Source organism: Neofelis nebulosa, chromosome 16 (assembly GCF_028018385.1).
Source record: "Neofelis nebulosa isolate mNeoNeb1 chromosome 16, mNeoNeb1.pri, whole genome shotgun sequence".
In the NCBI taxonomy this organism is placed as follows: Eukaryota; Metazoa; Chordata; class Mammalia; order Carnivora; family Felidae; genus Neofelis; species Neofelis nebulosa.
In genome coordinates this window covers 64,671,651-64,689,464 of record NC_080797.1, presented here as the reverse complement: position 1 = coordinate 64,689,464, position 17,814 = coordinate 64,671,651, and the positions used below count along the sequence as shown (strand labels likewise).

The 17,814-nt window shown below is 56.6% G+C and overlaps 1 protein-coding gene across 7 annotated transcripts in view; it reads right to left on the bottom strand.

The window, feature by feature from the left end:
* The window catches only part of SGSM2 (small G protein signaling modulator 2), a 39,785-nt gene that overhangs the window by 977 nt on the left and 20,994 nt on the right, over positions 1-17,814 (bottom strand). For 3 of the 7 annotated variants that reach the window (XM_058704765.1, XM_058704772.1, XM_058704771.1), the window contains 17 exons: positions 17,186-17,310; positions 16,717-16,784; positions 16,349-16,509; positions 16,052-16,178; positions 14,322-14,456; positions 10,571-10,724; positions 9,704-9,768; positions 9,471-9,616; positions 8,856-8,984; positions 8,467-8,649; positions 6,068-6,457; positions 5,690-5,814; positions 5,164-5,246; positions 4,843-4,952; positions 4,334-4,430; positions 3,645-3,812; positions 1,834-3,439 (listed from right to left, as the gene is read on the bottom strand). In XM_058704765.1, coding sequence (XP_058560748.1) covers positions 3,336-3,439; positions 3,645-3,812; positions 4,334-4,430; positions 4,843-4,952; positions 5,164-5,246; positions 5,690-5,814; positions 6,068-6,457; positions 8,467-8,649; positions 8,856-8,984; positions 9,471-9,616; positions 9,704-9,768; positions 10,571-10,724; positions 14,322-14,456; positions 16,052-16,178; positions 16,349-16,509; positions 16,717-16,784; positions 17,186-17,310 — 2,370 coding nt within the window. In that variant the 3' untranslated portion in view covers positions 1,834-3,335. Of the gene's footprint in view, positions 1-1,833; positions 3,440-3,644; positions 3,813-4,333; positions 4,431-4,842; positions 4,953-5,163; positions 5,247-5,689; positions 5,815-6,067; positions 6,458-8,466; positions 8,650-8,855; positions 8,985-9,470; positions 9,617-9,703; positions 9,769-10,570; positions 10,725-14,321; positions 14,457-16,051; positions 16,179-16,348; positions 16,510-16,716; positions 16,785-17,185; positions 17,311-17,814 lie in introns of those variants that run through there. The other 4 variants (XM_058704766.1, XM_058704768.1, XM_058704769.1 and 1 more) reach the window with 4 other exon arrangements.

The window sequence follows — 17,814 nt, the reverse complement described above, 5'->3', positions numbered from 1 at the left end:
CAGTTTAGGGGAAACCAGCCCTTTGGCAGGCTGTCTCAGGAGGAAGTGGGGAGGTAAGGAAGAGGCCTAACTATAGACCAGGCAGGCTGCCTTGTCGAATGCCCCGGTGACATGTTCCCCACTCCCAGCCCCAGCCAGAGGAATGGACTCCACTTCTCTTCCTGGGGTGGGCTATCCTTAGGGAAGGAAGTGGTCACCAATGTCTTGGGTCCCATTCTCTTGAAGAAGCACCAGCCTCAATAAAAGCCAGGCCCAGTGTCCCTCTGTCCTACAATCCTGCCAGCCCTTTCACTTGCGAGATGCTGGCTCCCCCTGCTGGTAGCTCCAGGAAGAGCTGAGTCCCCTGACCTTAGGGAAGGCTTAGGGTTAGGACTAATATTTCCTACCTGCCTATTCAGTGTCAGACACTGTCAAACACTGGGGACAAAGATGCAGACTCTGCCCCTGGTAGTGATGACCCAGTATCATCTCAGGGATATCAATATCTTAAAAAAAAGGTATTAATGAAAGAGAGAGGGTGTGAGGAGGGGAGGGGTGGGGAGAGAGGGACACAGAATCTGAAGCAGGCTCCAGGCTCCGAACTGTCAGCATAGAGCCCGATGTGGGGCTCAAACTCACGAGCCTCGAGATCATGACCTGAGCTAAAGTAGGATGCTTAACCGACTTGAGCGCCCCGGGCTAGCACTGTATATTAAGGGTAGGCAGAAACTCCCCCAGCTCAGCTGGAGCCTGCAAGAGGGGGCCTGTGATCAGAGTAACAGAAAACAAAAATCCCGATTTAGGAATCCAGGTGCTTCCATTCAGCAGCTCTGTGTGAGAGGAAGACTTCAGGGGTTGGAGGGTTCCCTGAGGTGGGGTTCCTACTCGCGCTTCTTGCTCTTACTCTGCACGTGGCATTGCCCTCCGTGGACCCATCACTTTGGCTGCTGGCCTCTGGTCCTAGAAGCCGAGCCAGGAGGATGGGGAGTGCCCACACTTCTGGGTGGAGAGGAAGGTGGGAGTATGTAAAGGAACCAGACCACTCCCAGGCTAGTTTATATGGAGTCTTGGTGAAGTCACAGCACCGGGAATTCAGACTGCTCCAGGCAACAGTGGGGGAAGTGTTGCCTTGAGGGGTTTATAAGGTTCCCTGGACCCAGATTTCCCTGTGCCAACTAGTTTCCTTGCCTTGGCAGCTCTGAGTTGATAACAGGCCCTGATGCCAGAAAGTCTGTGTCCTCTAGACCAGAGCACATGCTGATGGCCGGAGCCCTCGATGATGGGGGCAGTGGTCTAGGGTGGGGGAAGACAGGTGGGAACCTACTATTCCAGTGGGGCCCTCAGCAGGTTTGATCCCTCCTGACACTTTCCTCATGCCCCATCCTGGAGCAGGCATCGCAGAGTGCTCCGTGGCCAGGAGCCAGGGCCAGAGGGGCTGGGTCCTTCCCCACCAGCTGGAGGGGCCGGGAAGCTCCTGCAGACTCCAATTCAAGCTCCAACTCATCATTATGGCTGGTCAAGAGGGCAGGAAGGCTGGGGAAGGGGTGGGACAGGGACCTATACTCATCCAGAGGCTGGTCAAGTCATTGGTTGGTCTGAGATAGGAACACTGGCTCTGGGGTGAAGTCGCCCCACTGAGTATTCGGGGTCTAGCTATCCCCTGCTCCTGACCAGCCCACAGCTGAGGTCCCTCTCTCCTGGAAACTTTGGTTCTCTTTTTTTCACCGTCCTTGCCTTGTGGGGCTGGCCCTCTGTACAGTTCAATTGTGGAGCTTCCAGAATTTGCCAGTACACAAAGTCACTTACTGTCCAGTGAGTGTCCACTGCCCACTCAGCAGCCCCCAGAGCCACAAGGATTGCCAAATGCTGTGTTTATTGGTCTGTTAACAACACTGAAGAGTATAGTTTCTGAACCAAAAAACATATACACTCTGCTTCTCACAAAACCAGAGTCACTAAGGCAGGCACACAATGGCCACCATACTTGGTGGAGGCTGAGGATTCACAGACAAGGGTAGGCAATGGGGCAGCTGGCCCTCAGACAGGCCATGCAGTGCCCAGGACAGGGGTGGGTTGAGGAGACTGCAGGATGCCCAAGGGCCGCTGGGCCCTTTTCATGTTTCTCAAAGGCAGGGAGTTTCCAGACCTAAGTGACTGCTGGACAGGCCCCTGTGGCAGAATGGCCCCAGGGCAGAGCCTTAGCCTTATGTGTTTGGGGAGGGGGGGGGGGGCAAGTAGGGATGACAGAGCAAGCAGTGTGCTTAGGCCTGGGATCAGGAGCTGGGCCCTTCCCGACATCTCTATGAGTGAGGCTCCTCCAGGGGGCTTCGGGTCTCCAGGCTTCTTGGCATCCTGAGGAGCATGGGGCAGGCAGGGCTGGCCTTGCTCCTCACCAGGGACAAACAGGGATGACCCAGGCATCCTCCCCTCCCCACCCCCCCACCAGACTGAGGGACCCAGTGGGTGCCTGAGACAGGCGATGGGCTGTCCCAAAGCTCTGGGGCCTGTCCCTGAGAGGAGGCTATCACAGGATTTCCTCCCTAAAGAATCACCCTGGGATTCCTCTCAAGGGCAATGATCCCACTGCATTTCCAGGTCATCCAGTGGGCAAAAGTGTCATTTTTCAGGGGGGCATCTAATGCATAAAGCAAGAACTAGGTGGTGAGAGTGAAACTGTACAGGTACACGTAGGTGCCCTGTATGGGCTGGGGAGCGCACGGGGTCACCCCAGGTGGCCAAAGGCAGTGGCAGTGCTGCTGAGGTGGGCTTTTCCCACTGGGCCCGCATCTTCTGGCTGCCTCAAGGTCTCCTGCACCCAGAACACATGCCCGAACCGGCAGCTGTTCCGGCTGCCCCCACTGGGGCTGCGGTGGGCATATGCACTATGCCTGCAAGAGGACTCGAAGAAGAGATACAGCACAGAGTCCCTTTGCCCACATGACCCATGCCAGGTGGGGCCAGGCAACTACGGCCGTTATATCTATACGGCCCCAGGCTGACCTAGGAGAGGCCAGGAGGAGCAGTCCGGGCTGAGGCTGCAGGTGACAGTGGGGCTATTCCCAGGTGTTTGAGAGGGGAGCAGAGTAGGTGTTCCCCAGGGGAGCCACTCCCTGAGGCCAACCTCTCCCATCCCATCCCTGGCCTGAGGGCATCCAGGCCACTGACTTGCCCTGCAGGGCCAGTACTGCCCAGAGTCCGATCCCAGGCTCACAAACGCTTTGTTAGGAACACGGGTGGGCAGGCAGGGTTGGCCGGGGCTCGGGCAGTCTCAGCTGCACTGCCCTGCGCCTCTGACCGTGGAGGCCAGGGGCCCAGAGCCCAGGCTCCAGTCAGCTGCCGCTTCCTGGCCACAGCCCTCACTTGTTCTCTATGAGCATCTGCACCTTGTGGACGAGGTCCCGGGCAATCTGCAGGATCTCCTGGGCATCGTGATGCTCAGCCCGTTCTGGGGGAGACAGAACTGTGGGGATGCTGGGGCAGGGGCAGTAGTCTGCGAGGAGCCCTGTGGTGGCCCACCCTGCTGTTTCCACCTGCTGGACTCGGGACATCTGCCTATGGGGAAGGGACTGGAGATTTCTGAGAGCCCCTCCAACCCTTCCTGGGCCATAAGTGGAGCCCCCCAAACCCCTGCAGGGGGCAGCCGGGATGGCTGGAGCGGCTCCTACCATTGAAGAACTTGATGATGTCGGTGAAGTCCATGTTGTTGTCCCGGATAATCTCACGGTAGGCCTCTACCAGGGCCAGGGCGATGAACAGGACAAAGTGCTCTGATGAGATGTGCCGGGCCGCCCAGATCACCTCCCACACGGCAAACACGTCCTCGTACAGCAGCTCTGGGGGCAGATAGGGGCTAAGGCTGAGCCTGGCTCCCCATGGGTCTCTAGGTAGAGCCAAATGCAGAGACAGAGCTCCAGGGGCCTAGGTCCTGGGGTTCTCCCCGTTCCACAGAGCCCTGTCCAAGCAGAGGGTTCCAAGCCCCAGGTCGAGACCCTGCCCTTCTCCTTGGTGATTCCCGCACACTGGCCTTGGGCAGCCTTCACATCTGTGCTCTTGTCAGCTGCTCTTTATAAGCCTTGCTGCTTGAGAAGATTTGGTTTGAAAACAGTCCCCAAAACCACTGGCTTAGGGTGACTGCTGGCGGCACTTTGGAATCACGTAAGGAGCTTCTAAAATTATGGATGCCCAGGCAGCCACACTTCATTAAGTCTGAGGCTGGGTGAGCGTGTGACGCTGGCATGTCTAAAAGGCTCCCCAGGTGGTTCCAAAGTGCAATTAGGGTTAGGAACCACTGACTTTGGGGGAGAAGGATCTCCCACTGCCTTGACCCTAGTCCCACCATCAACCCATCTCTTACCTCTCTTAAAATCCAGGAGGAACCAGCGGTAACAGAAGTAAAAGTGGGTGTAGTCTCCATTCTGATGCATCAGCTCAAACAGCTCTGAGTCCAGGATCTTGCAGAAGTAGAGAAAAGGAGGCCAACTGAGCTGACGCTGCCTCTCCCAGCCTCCTCTGCCCACTGTGCGGGTTGCTGGCATCGCTCCCGAGACCCTCTGGTCTCCTTGGGTGGAGGCTGCCCTCTGCTGCCCCATCCATCTCTCTGGGAGTTGCTCTCTTTGCAATTATACCATTTTCTGGGTGTTTGATTCACTGTCACCTGTACTACTCACCAACACTTTCACGGGCACAGAATTCCCATACTGATATCCCCCTCAATTTGCAGCACTGAAAACAATGATTTTTCAAGTGATAGAAATTAAGCTTATACATAAAGGACATTTCTGGAATGCTCCCTGGCCTCCCTGTGGATTATGGACGAGCCTGGAGGTGCCTGGTCACGAGCCCACAGGCAGCTGCACACCTCACCTGGATGAGGGAGCGCATGTTGGCAAAGTGGGTGTCCATGGCGCCCCCGTTGGGGAAGTTCTGGCTCATCCTCTTCATGAGGTGGCTGAAACAGCTGTAGGCCAGCTGATCTGAGGGGAGATGGGAGTGAGGCCGGCAAGGCAGCAGACCCCAATGCCTCATCTCACAGGAGGTGTCCTGTGGTCCGGACGACAGGGTTGGCCTACATTCCCACCCTTCCAGAACTAGTGGTCTTCTTTTCCTTTCTCCAGCTGATGTCAGCCCAATCCCAATACCATTCTGGGAATACTCTCAACCCACACCCCCGGCCCAGTCCCTCACCATCATCGAGGACGACCAGGAGAGGTGCCAGCAGGTCGCACATGCCCTGCACATAGCCCACGTCCAGGTGCTCCCACACGTAGCTGAAATGACGGGGAGAGAGCCACTGTGGTTGTGTGCCATCCTCTGCTCCCCGCAGGGACCCCTAGGGAGATGGTCCCTAGAGCGGCCTGCTACCCAGAAGTCAGCCTTTCCATGACCCTAAAGTTCATGGGGTTCAACCCACAGTCTCTGTCCTCAAGGCACCCAGGGGCTCAGGGAAAGACAATAAACGGCTTTCACCGCTCGGTTTGCTCGGGTGAGGGCAATCAGCTAGGCTTCCTGGAGAAGTATGGCCGAGGCTGAGATGTGAAAGACCTCTAAGAAAGAAGAGGGGTGGGGTGGGGGGCACAGCGGGGAAGTGTTCCAGACGGAGAGAGCTGAGTGTGCTTCAGTGCAGGGCAGAGGAGCAGGGCACCTGCCAGACCTAACCTTTCACAGAGGAGGGTCCCTGCCTCCCTCCCTGAACCCTGCCCCACAGTGGCACCTGCACATGACGTCTCTGAGCCTCTCCAGGTTGGGGGGCGTGAAGTACCAGTAATTGCGGTCACATCGCTGCACATCCTTGTCTATGCGGTGCAGATTTAAGGCCATAGTATCCAGTAATTCTATCTGAAAGAGTGGGGGGCCCTCAGGAATGAGTTGGGGGCCAGAAGTGGTGTCTACATAAAGGGATGCAGCAACGCAGGAACCAAGAGACTCTGAAAACAGAGCCCCCAGGGATGCTGAGAGATGCGCTCAGCGCCCCCTGCAGGACAGTGAGGGTAGCCCCACCTTCCGCCCACCAGCCCATCCCCGCGCCTCAGGGATGTCAGGAGGGCCTCTGGGGCTGACTGAGAACAGTCCCTGGGGAATGTCCACATACAGTGTAGGCAGCAGCGCACACGGCCGCAAGCTCCTCCCCTGCCTCCAGCTCGCGAGCCCGCGAGGCCTTCTCCTGGCTGGGATCTTGGGGCTCGGAGAAAACACGGGCTGCCAGGACCGGCCCGTCGGAGCCTTCCTCCCCACCGCCATCGTCCTCCTCCTCGAAGCCCATGCTCTGCCCCTCGTCTATGCTCGACTGGATGCCCGAGGCCACGGAGTAATTGCGAGAGGATGGCAGTCCCGAGTCTGGAGAGTCAAACTCCACTGACTGCTGCTGTTCCACCATGGTGGTGCCGGGGGGCCCTGCTCCCGGCTCCTGCTCAGGCTCGGGTCTGGGATCTTCAGTGCCTGGGGGCTTTGGGGGCTCCAGGTCATCCACGGAGAGAAATACCTGGTAGGGGTGAAGAGATGGTGGGGCTCACACCTATACTCCAGCACCTTCCCTCAGCTCACCGTTTCCTTCCTGGGGTCCGAACAAGAGGGATGGAGAACTCTACAACTCCATGGCCTCCACACTGCCTCACGCACCACCCCCAGGTTGCCAAGCCTCCCCTCTGACCCACACAACCAGGGGGAGAGCAATCAGGCTCCGGGCAAACACGGACACACCATCTTTTAGCCCCATCCAGTCCCCCCCTCCTCAGGCCTCTCTCTGGGGCCTGAGAAAAAGTGTGAAGCACTGCAGGACTGCCTGTGGCTGCTGCAGGGAAGGGGAACTAGAAGCTTAGACACCTGATGGCGGATGTGAGTTACATGTAACTCTACTAACGCCTGAAGACGTGAGGCTGCCTCCAGTTAAGAGAGCTTGGTACTAATGAAGGCTGGCACTAGACTTGGTGGGGCTGCTAGGGCAGCCTGGTGGGCGGCAGGCTGGAGGTGTTAGGAAAACAAGTTCTTCCTTATTTTCCACTGACTCTTTGGCAGAACAAGACAGGAAACTTCTCTAGTAAGTGCCTAATCAGTTATATTAGTTTCACACACACGCTCAGGAGGGGACAAATGGCAAGGTAACCTGTTCTACTGATTAGAAACAGTCCACCTCTGGGGCGCCTGGGTGGCGCAGTCGGTTAAGCGTCCGACTTCAGCCAGGTCACGATCTCGCGGTCCGTGAGTTCGAGCCCCGCGTCAGGCTCTGGGCTGATGGCTCGGAGCCTGGAGCCTGCTTCCGATTCTGTGTCTCCCTCTCTCTCTGTCCCTCCCCCGTTCATGCTCTGTCTCTCTCTGTCCCAAAAATAAATAAACGTTGAAAAAAAAAAAAAAAAAAAAAAAAAAAAAAGAAACAGTCTACCTCTGTGGACAAGTCCCAGAGAGAATCAAAGAGACATATACAGATTTTCTTTTTCTATTTGGGCTATGTAGGGAAAGGGCTACTAAAAGGAGTTTTCACTTTGGCAAGAAGCATGAAATGTTGGGTTAGAATCAGGCAAGGCCATGATTCTAAGGCGACACAGAGCTTCAGATTAGTGCCAGCAAAGGAAAGCTACTGCTGTTCATGTGCTAAGCATCTGGGGCACTGGTTCAGACTCAGGACTGTACAAAACCCAAAGCCAGAGAGAAAGAGAATATGCTCACAAATAGGGGAGTAAGAACAAAGCACATGGAAAGGAGCACAAAGTTATATTTCTCCAGCTTCAGTTTTCTGTTAACGCTAGTAAGGATTTAGTAAAGTGATAAGAATGTATGTTATCAAGAAAGACAATTTTAGAGAGAAAAAAAAAAAACAAACAAACATGTAAGTTAATAAAAGGATATCCCTAAAACAGAAAATTATCATTTCTGTTTCAGCCCAGCAAGCCACGGTTTGGCACCTGCTCTTCATCTAAAGGCAGGGGTGATGCCAGAAGAACTACATAGGCTCTGAACTAGCTTTGCCTGGTTAATTCCACTAGGGGATGGAAAACACCACAGAGGGAGGGAGATCTCCAGACACCAATGGGACCTGAGAGCTGTTCTGGTCTCTGACCAGTAGCTCTTGGTGAAACCTCCACAGTCAGAGGTGACAGGGGACACCAAAGCCCAAAGAAAAGAAGTTACTCAGCTTGTTGGCAGCAGACCTGGGACTCGAACCCGGGCTGCCTGTCCCTAGCCTTGAGATGTCTCTACAAGGATGGAGGGCTTCCCTAAATCCTGATACATCCCTCTTTCCCTTCTTGTCCATTAAAACAGAACATAGTGCACTATCTCATTTTATTCCTGCAACACTCAGAGAAATGGGCAGCAGGGGGACAGTCATCTGGTTTTTCAGTAGAAGAAAATGAGACACAGACACATTAAGCCATTCTCCCAGGGCACCGGTGCCAGTGACTACTAGAGGTCGGGCTGGTGCTCAGGACTCCATCTTACTCCTATAAAACGCCGGTGGCCCCTGCCCCTGGCTGCCCCGGGTCCCGTCAGGCTCACGTCATTGCTGATGGTGGAATCTCGGTGGATGAGGCGCTGCACATGGCTGTCGATGCTGCTGCCCGAGGAGAACTTGGTGAGTGTGGCTGGCTGCGCGTCCCTCTCCCGCTGCCTCACTGCCACCTCGCAGGCCTTCCACTCTGCCAGCACCCGCTTGTACCTTGCTGCCACTGCTGAGTCCACCTGTCTCAGAGCATACCATGACCATGGAGGGGGGGGTGTCCTGGGACAGCAGGGGTGAAGACTGCGGGGCTGCTCTCTGCTAACATCTTCCTGTGCCATGTTCCTTTCTGTCTGGGAAGGCGCCAAGGCTTCAGGGGTCCGTCCCTCCCTGGGGTCCCCTGGCTCAGCTCATCTCCCTATCCCACGGGAGGGAGGGGCCCCCTTACTTGCTCCATCTCCTTCTTGCTCATGCCAAACTTGTAGTGGCCAAGCAGAAAAGGCCAGACGTCCTTACGGATCTCGTGCTGCACACCTCCATAGTAAACTTGCCGTAGCAGCTCCAACTCCTTGTAGTTCTGTGGGACCCAGGAAGTAAAGGTCATATAGCCCCCATGGTAACTGCGGCCCGGCTGGGTGGCCCTATCTCCATCCATCCCATGGAGAGCTAGGGCCGGGACAGTGATTCAGTCACTCTGCTGAAGCCCAGACAGACTCTGCTTTGGGAGGGTCACATCCTCCCTGCCCCAGACTACAGCTGGATGAGATCCAGTTCAACCTCTCTTCCTTCCAGGATAGGCAACAGAGCAGAGAGGCAGAGATTTGCCCAAGATTTCAGAATAATGTGGAAGCAGACAAGAACCAGTCCAGTCCCCTTCCTATGGAGACCCACAGACCCAGCTGTCTGACCTGGGCCACTCCAAGGCCATTGGTCCTGGCCCTACCACATTTTACCTGAATGCCCATCTGGTCTATGAAAGCTGCTCCCAGAGGAGGCTGCTTTGCACTCACTGCTGCTCCCCACCCTGCCCCGGCCCCTAGCCCTGGCATCCCAGAGTGTGCACCTTTTCATCCTTCTGATACTTGCTCCACACGTCCTTGGTGAGGCCCCCGGAGGCTCCTGGGGGCCGGGCAGGCGGGATGATGCTGTGACGCACGAGCGCTGACAGATGGGTCCTCACCGTGGACAGGTGGCGGCAGTAAGCCAGCCCTGTGGGGGGCAGGGGAGCCAGAACACCGTCAGGTGGTGCCTCCCACAGCCCCCACCCCTCACGACCCCGCCTCACCCTGCACTCACAGCCGTAGAAGGCTCGGGACACGATCTGCCTCTTCATGCTCTCACACAGCAGCCTGAGGGGCAACCTGTGGAAATAACCTGGTTCAGAGAAGAGGGGCTACGGCCCCTCTGGTTGGGGGAGGTTGAGAGAGAAGGACATCCTGTGTGGGGGACAGGTAAGGTGCTCGGGCGGTACAAGGAGCAGGATCCACAGCCCAGCGACACGTCTGTGGGTTCCCTGTGTCTGGCAGCCACCCTAGGTAGTGCTGCTGGGGACCCAGACTGGCCCCCAACCACCCAAGGGACCTTGAGCAACTAACTTCACTTCATGTTAGTGAATCTGGGTTTCCTCATGTGAAAACGGAGAGAACCACCTCAGGTCATTAGGAGTAACAGGTAAAAGAGAGCACCTTGCAAAAGCATCAAGTGCTGGCAATGTGACCCGCACACAAATGCCATTCACGCACCATTCCTGGCACCTGGCAGATGCTCAGATATCTGGTGTGTCCTCAGATGTACAGCCTGATGGCAGAATCTGCATCCACATTAGGAAGGGGAGCTCGCAAGTACCGCGTACCTACCATGGTGCCAGGCACAGCTCTGGGCACTCGTATGAGTCATACCCCTCATTTAATCCTTACAGGTACCTTACGAAGCAGGTGGTATTATTCCCATTTTACAGATGAGGAAACAGAGGCTCAGAAACGTAGAGGCCCACAGAGACTCAATAACTTGTCAAAGTCACATAGGTAGCAGAAGTGAAATTCGAACCCAGGTCTGTCCAACTTGAGGCCACCCTGTCAGACAAGTGACATAGCCCTGAAGGGCAGAATGCCCACACACAGACACACCCACAGGGAGCTGGTGTTCTGGGCCCTGCCCACTCACCGGTCGGGGACACGGCTGCAATGGCTGGGGGCTGCATATGGGGAGCTGCTGGTGGAGCAGGAGAGGCAGGAGGGGCCCTGGCGGCACAGGGCCTCCAGGTGCCAGGTTGGCAGGCCGGGCCCAAAGCCCTGCATTTCAATCATGTCACCAGCATCTGAGGACAGGAAGGGGGCCCTGGTCAGGGCCTGGCAGGCCTCGTCCCCCAAGCACCCTGAAGCACGCCCACCTCTGTGCCCAGAGCTGCAGCACGGAGTCACCCGTTGGTAGCAAATCCATAGGGTGGTGCCTGCCTGGTGCGGAGCCCAGAGATGGAAATGGTGGAGAGTGCCTGACATTTCCCGCCCTCCACCTAGTCTTTCTGCATGTGGGTAAGTGTGTCTGTTCTCTCCAACTTGCTAGCAGCAATGGAATGAACGCTTGCTTTTCTAGAGGGAGAAGAAAAAAGAGAAGGAACGAAAGCCTAAGCTCTCTAAAACGCTGCTAGCTGGCTTGGCTTTTGAGGATTCAGCCTGGTTCTCTTGGACAAACTCTGAGATGCGCAGGAAGGTGCCTGCAATCCTGCATACTTTGAACCTCTCCACACCTGGAGTCTCCCCTGATCAAAGCTCCTAAGGATCCCGGAGCCACTTGTCCTGGTCCCCAGACCTCACCCCTCCGAGGGTTCTAGATCTTGTGGTTAAGGAGGAGCAGTGCTCCCCTCCAGGCCAGGTGCCACCGCTGCCAGCTCACATGGGTTCTTCCTGAGTTCTCCATCCTCGCCTTGCCTGAATTTAGCATGGTGGCCTCCTCCAAATACACAGGTGAGCCGGCAAGAAGAGCAAAATTCCCGGGGCTGCCAGGCCACTAAGGAGGTGGTGGCTGGGCACACAGTTCCACTGTCCAGAAGAATGTGCCAGGTGCAGCCTCAGAAGATGGTTCCTTGGACGCATCTACACAGCCAGCAGATTGGGCCAGCTCAGCTGGTCTGAATCAGAACTGAAGACCCTTCAGAGCTCCCAGGGCCTGAGTGGGGCAGAATACCGCTCATAGGGGGTCTCTGGCAGGTCCAGTGAGTCACAAAGATGAAGCAAAGTGAGGGCAGAAAGTGTAAGGACCAGGAGATGACGCCAGGAGGGAGGGGGAGAGCACAGAAGAGGGAAGAGGAGGAAAGAGAGACATGTGAAGAGACTTTTCAAGTAGCTTTTTTTCCTACGAATCACAGCCTGGGCCCTGCCCCTGCCAGGAGTCTGGAGCAGACCTAGGACTGGTTTTTGCAGGAGCCAGACTCCAGCTCTGGGTGTGCCTTGGTGGGGAGGGCTGAGCTGAGCCCTCTCCACTCCCCTCAAAGGATGCCCTGTCTTGGCCTGAGGCTCTCTTCCCAGACCCACAGCTGGGATTTTTGTAGATATTTGGCCCTTCAGCTCCACCAGGAGGCAAATTAAGGGAACATATTTGGTGTAGAGGGGCTGCGGCTCTGGGAGTGAGGAGGTGCAAGCCATGCCCAAAAGTGGGAAGAGGGAGGGGATAAATGCAGGTGGGGTGGGGCAGGAACCCAGCTCATGCCCCTGCAGCAGGCAGGAGAGGCCGGTCGTGGGAGGGGGGCAGGAGCGGGCCCAGCCAGGCAGGCAGCAGGCAACAGGCGGGAAGGTGGGGGCGCCACAGGTGCAGAGGATGAGGGGGCGGGGCACACAGGGAAACAAGCTCATGCCCAGAAAGTAGGGCCCAACCAAGGCAAGACTCCTGGGTCAATGCTCTTCACCTTAATTCTCCAGGAAGGAGCTGAACCAGCCAGCATTGAACACCACATCTCTGAATTAACCCAGTGCAGACAGCTGGAGCTCTGGAGTGACTGGGTGAGGGGCAGCAGGCTGGACATTGGGTGGGGGGAGGGGTCTGCTGGGCCAGCTTTGACTCTGACTCTCTCCTCTGAGCATGAGGAAAGTTTGAAGCAAAAACAATCAGGGTGGTTGAACCCCACAGCCCCTAAGACTCCGAGTGAAAGGTGCCTGGCCTGGAGCAGAATTAGAGTGAACAGCATCTCTGCTCTGTGGGGAGGCAGCAGGAAAAGGAGGAGAGGTGGGGGAGAGGGAGGAGAGTCTGGACACCCGCCACTTGAATCACATGCACAAGTCAAGCATGTCGCAGGCCTGAGAAGCAACGGCTAGTAGAACGGACTCAACAGTGTTGTCATTATGGACTGGGGTGGAGGTGGGGGCTCCCACGTCAAATCCCCAACCACCTGCCAATTCTCCTCTCATGCCTCCTCCCCTTTCCCAAGTACTGGGGGCCCAGGGGCTGCCTACTGGGTTGGTCTGGCTCCTGAGTTCCCCAAGAGGAAGCCCCGACAAGCCCTGAGGCCTCGGGTCCCCATGTACATGGAGGCTTCTCTGACCCTGGAGGCCCTAAGACTAGTCGGGGACAGGCTTCCTGGTGCCAAGTCTGCCAGGACAGGGCCTCTGCTGGGACCCCCAGCCTAAGCCTGATATCAGTTCCTGGGGGTCCCTGTCCTTCTTGACTCAGCCTTCCCAAACTGCTCAAAGTCCATTATCCCACAAATAAGCATCAGCCCCAAGCCCAGGTTTGCAAGGGGCCAGACGGCAGTCTGTCTGGCTCCCCTGCACTCCTGCCCGGGCTGGTCTGTGGGTCCTACCAGGAGGGCTGGGAGGGAGGCGCAAGGGCAGGCATGTGGTGGGTAGGGGCAGCTGGTAGGGCTGTGCTAAGGGTGTGCTAAATGTGTGCTAGGCCATGGACTTGGTTTCCCAGGAAGGGGGGAGACCCATGGCTGGGGTGTCACATATTCTTAGATACAATCTGTAGGGAAGGGGAAGGGGAGAAGAAATGAATTCTGTGGCATGGGAATGGGTGGGGACGGGGAAGTTCCCCTAAACTCCGAGAGAGCTGGCCCTTCGTAACCAATTTTCCCTTGAGCATCCCGGCCTAGCCTTCTCAGATCCCCTGGCCAGTCACTTTCTAAAAAAAGAGCAGGATTCCCTCTCTACCAGGCTAGCTCTGTGCTAAGAAAGATGGGTGGTACACAGAGGAACAAATATTGAGGGGCCATGGGCACTGTGCTGTGTCATTTACAACGAAGGGACCTCTGTACCTGTGGATTCCGGGCTCTGTGAAGGCAGGAAACACCTATCTTATATCCCTGGCACATTTATTTCCAGATTTCATGCTGAAGCACCAGGCAGTACCTGCCAGAGCCCTCAGCCCTGCTGGGTAAACCCACCCCTAGGTCCCTTCCCGTGGTGGCTCTAGCACCTCAACCTGAGCCACAGGACTCATTCACGTGAGCTATCCAGCCTCCACCCCCCTTCCCCCCCCCAGAAGGGGCCTGGTGCCCCTATCCTGTTTTGTCAAGTCAGGGACCAGAGGTCCAGGGCCGAGGGTCCAGCCTTCCCTGCCAGCAGGGCACAAAGAGACACTGCCTCAGGTTTGCCAGCATGACTCCCAGGAGTGGGAACAGTGCTCGGAGAGCGATTCAGGGCTCCCAATAGTCAAGACCTTCCTAGCAGACGATCCTCCCTCTCAGGCATGAAGCCCTCTCCTTACACTACACCAAGTGGGGAGCCCAGAGCCACCTGCTCTTTGTACCATCCCCTCTTTTTAACGGCACCTCTTTCCACCCTCCCTGACCTGCCTCCTGATGGGGGACCGCCCTGGGTACCAGTCCCATAATGCCAACACTGCCGTCCGAGCCCCTGCGGTGGGTGGCAGGTGGGCCAGGGGGTGGGGCGGGGCAGGGCAGGAGAGGGGCAGGGATAAAAACCTTTCATCGGATTGGGAGCTGTGAGGTTCCGCGAGCAGATCATTGAGAGCATCGCGTGCAGTTTATCCTCCTCTTCCTCATCATCGTCCACCGAGGCCGCGCGGCTGGCCGCTAGGTGGTGGTAGTTAATAGTGACTGCTCAAAGAGAACAGCGAGAGAGGCAGAGGCGTGAGGACCCTGGTCCAGGCAGGAGGGACCAGACTCCCTCCTTAGGGGGAGGGAGCAGAGTCTGGGTCACCTGGAACCTGCCTGGCACGGAGAAGGGGATGTGGGATGGAAAGCTCTCTGGACCATTTATTGGGGAGAGTATGGAAGAAAGTGAGGGAAAGCGGCAGCTCCAGAGCTCCACTGGAGACCCTCTCTAGGAAGAACAGAAGACAGAACTGATGGGGGAGCAAGGGTAGTGAAAGACAGGGACCAGTTGGGACAGGCAGGCGGCTCAGGAGCTCCCCAGCCCTGGCCAAGGCTGGGTATGACTGTCGGCAGATGGATCCTGATCATTCTTTAGCTCGCGTCACGGTCAGGCTAGACCAAATTTGAAGATTACCCAAACCCCCCCTCTTCAGACTGTAAATCCAAACTTCTCCAAGGTTTGCCCTGAGCTGCTCTTGAGGAGCCTGAGTCACTCGGCTGGGTTTCAGCTCCTGGGGCCCTGGCTTGCCCTTTGGGGAAGCAGTCCTTGAAGCAAAGTGACCAGAATTGGGAAATGCCAAGGCTTAAAGAGGGGAAGCGGAGACTAAGTAATCTAAGCCGAGCAACAGCCCAAGATTAAATGCCAGGTTTGCAAACACATTCTGACACAAGACATGACTCCTAGTTAGGTACCTCTGGAAGGGGAATCCCCCTGTCTTGTACCCTTCAAGCCTGTTGGGGCTGGTTGTGCCATGGCTGTGTGTTAGCAGTCTGAGTAATCTGTCCACTAATACAGAAACAACTTGCTCACAACTTATTGGCACAAGTTGGGAAATTTAGGGAGCAGGTGGTCCAGCTGGCAGTAAATGCTCCACACTGGTAAATTCTCTGACCTTATCCCCAAGATTGGCGAGTCTGGCCTATAGGGCGTACCAGCACTCAGACCAGAAAAGAAACTCTGGTGTCACCAGATACCTATGCACAGGCCCCATGGGCCCAAAGGTGCGCAGGCAGGGCAGGACCCATGAGCGCCAAGCTACCTTTTCAGCCCCCGAGTCCCCAAGGTCCCCCAGGCAGCTCCAAGTTTCACCTTCTTCAGATGCGCATCCCTACTCCAGTTAAAGCTCCTCTCATCAGTAGCTAGTTTGAGAAGGGCTCTGGCTCTGGAGGAGTCAGTGAACAATTTGCACCGTCCATAAAGAAGCACTGATTCTGCACCCAGGCTGCCTTGTGGAGGTCAGGTTGTGGGCCAAGGAGGAATGTGGAGTTCTCCATCTTCTATTTCTGGTCTCACCACATTTTTTTTTCCTTGGGGCAGGGAAGGAAAGGCTAAGAGGATACTGTACAATATCGGCTGAGCCAAGAATCTTGGGGTAATGAGGCGGAGGAAGACAGCTAGGGGAAGAGACAGGTAGCTTCTCAGAGGGATGATGTGCAGGGGATGGTCTGGGGAGAGGCTGAGTAATGAACCCCTCCTCTCAACCTGGCCTGGTCAGTGAGTGGACCCTGCCTGTAGCCCCTCCTGGGTCTCACTGTACTCCCCTACCTCCCTGAGCATCTTTCTCCCTTCCTCCACGGATGAGGCCTGGGATACTCACTGTGCTCGTGCCTGTGGCCGGGGTAAATGATCCGGAACACGTAGTCTGTGGCCCTCCCGGTGCCCATCTCCTCCACATCCACAGTCCGCACGCTGCTGCGTTTCCGTAGCTTGGGGAACACTTTCCCCTGCAGAGGGAAGGGTGGGTGGTCAGCCTGTGCAGAGCAGAGTCTGATCCAAGGTCCCACCTGAGGCAGCCTCTAAATTGGAGAGGCTTTCCTGGAGAAAGGAAGGAAGGTGAGCAGAGAACCCCCCTCACACATCCCTTTACTCCAGAGTGCTCCAAGCCCTGAGGTACCTTCCCCTGCTGGGTCCAGAGCGGGGGCTCCAGCTGTCCTCGGGGCAGAAGTCCGTTCTCCAGGCAGGACAGAAAGGACAGCAGGTGTCCTCCCTGTGGGAAGTGCAGTGGCGGCCTCTGGATGCCATCCTGGCTCACCAGCACAAGTGTGCCCCCGCTCTCTGTGGGGTGTACGTGGGCGAGTGAGCCTGGGCCTCCCTGAGACCTCTTGGCCATCACCACAGCCCAGTCAGCCAGGTCTCCCGGTTAGGTGAAGCACGGGGATGACAGGAGGAGGACAGGATATCCAATGGGCCATGCACAGCATGTGGCTGGGAGAAGGCAGTCTCTTTCCCCTCAACCCTGTACCCAGGACAAGGGAGGCTCACTTTGCTGGTGGCAGTGGATGCAGACAATCTGACTGAAGGGCACAACCAGGGCATAGTCCCAGTAAACGCTGGAAATGAACCAGATTGGTGTCACTGTGTCCCAAGACCTGTCATCCCGCTTTTTTCATCTCCCACCACCAATACCTGTGAAACTACCCTGAAGACAGGAGGACCATAGCCGAGAAGTGACCTCAGCCAGCCATGTCCCTCTGGGCCCCGTGCTGTCATGGCACAGAGCCCGGCAGTCTCAGCTGCCTAGAGCTTGGCTCAGGCAAACCTCTTCATGCCAGGCCTGGCTTGATCTTAGAGAGCTCTCTCCAGGCAGCCTATTCCTGCAGTTCTTGGCATCAGGATAAGGAGAGAGACCTGCCTCCCAGAGTAAGCTGAGTATGTCCACCCACCTTTCCCCCCAGGCAGGCCCCCCCCCAACCCTTCCCTGGCTTCTGGGAGGGAGTCCCAGAGCCCCCACCTTTTCTCCAGCTCGGAGTCCCCCAGAGTCCCGTTCATGAGTTGGTTGGGGGTCCATTTCAGAGTTAGGCTCTCTGCGGACTGGTGCAGGGAGAGGTAGCCAGGGACAGCCTCCATGTCCTCCTTCTAGGGGGAGGAGACACAGCAGAAGGGAGAGGTGATAAGGGGTCGAGGCTCCCAGGGGAGGCCTATGGGAAATAAGCTCCAGGAGGGGAGCTGGAGGGAGCTGGGGAGCTGGGGAGGCTGATCTAGCATAGTCACAGGATCCTGGAATGGAGGCCAGGAGGAAGTAGGGGAGAACACAAGTGACATGTAGATGTGGGCACCTCCTCTCCCTGGCTGGCCTGGTGCTGCTACTGGTTCTGTCTTGTTAGTCTCCTGGCTGCCAGGTACATCCTGGGCCAGCCATCCTGTTCGTCCTGTCTTCTGGCTGTCATTCCCACTTTTGGATAGCCTGGTTCTCAGTTAGCCAGGGCAGATGACATTCCTGCCTCCTGCCAACTCACAGCTGGGCACAAGGCTTGTGAAACTGAAGTGGGGGGCAGGGCCCTTTCTCCCCCTTCTCGCTAGTCAAACCCCTGAAGAACAGGACAAACGTGACTGGAAGGTTCCAATCCTGGGGCCTTCAGG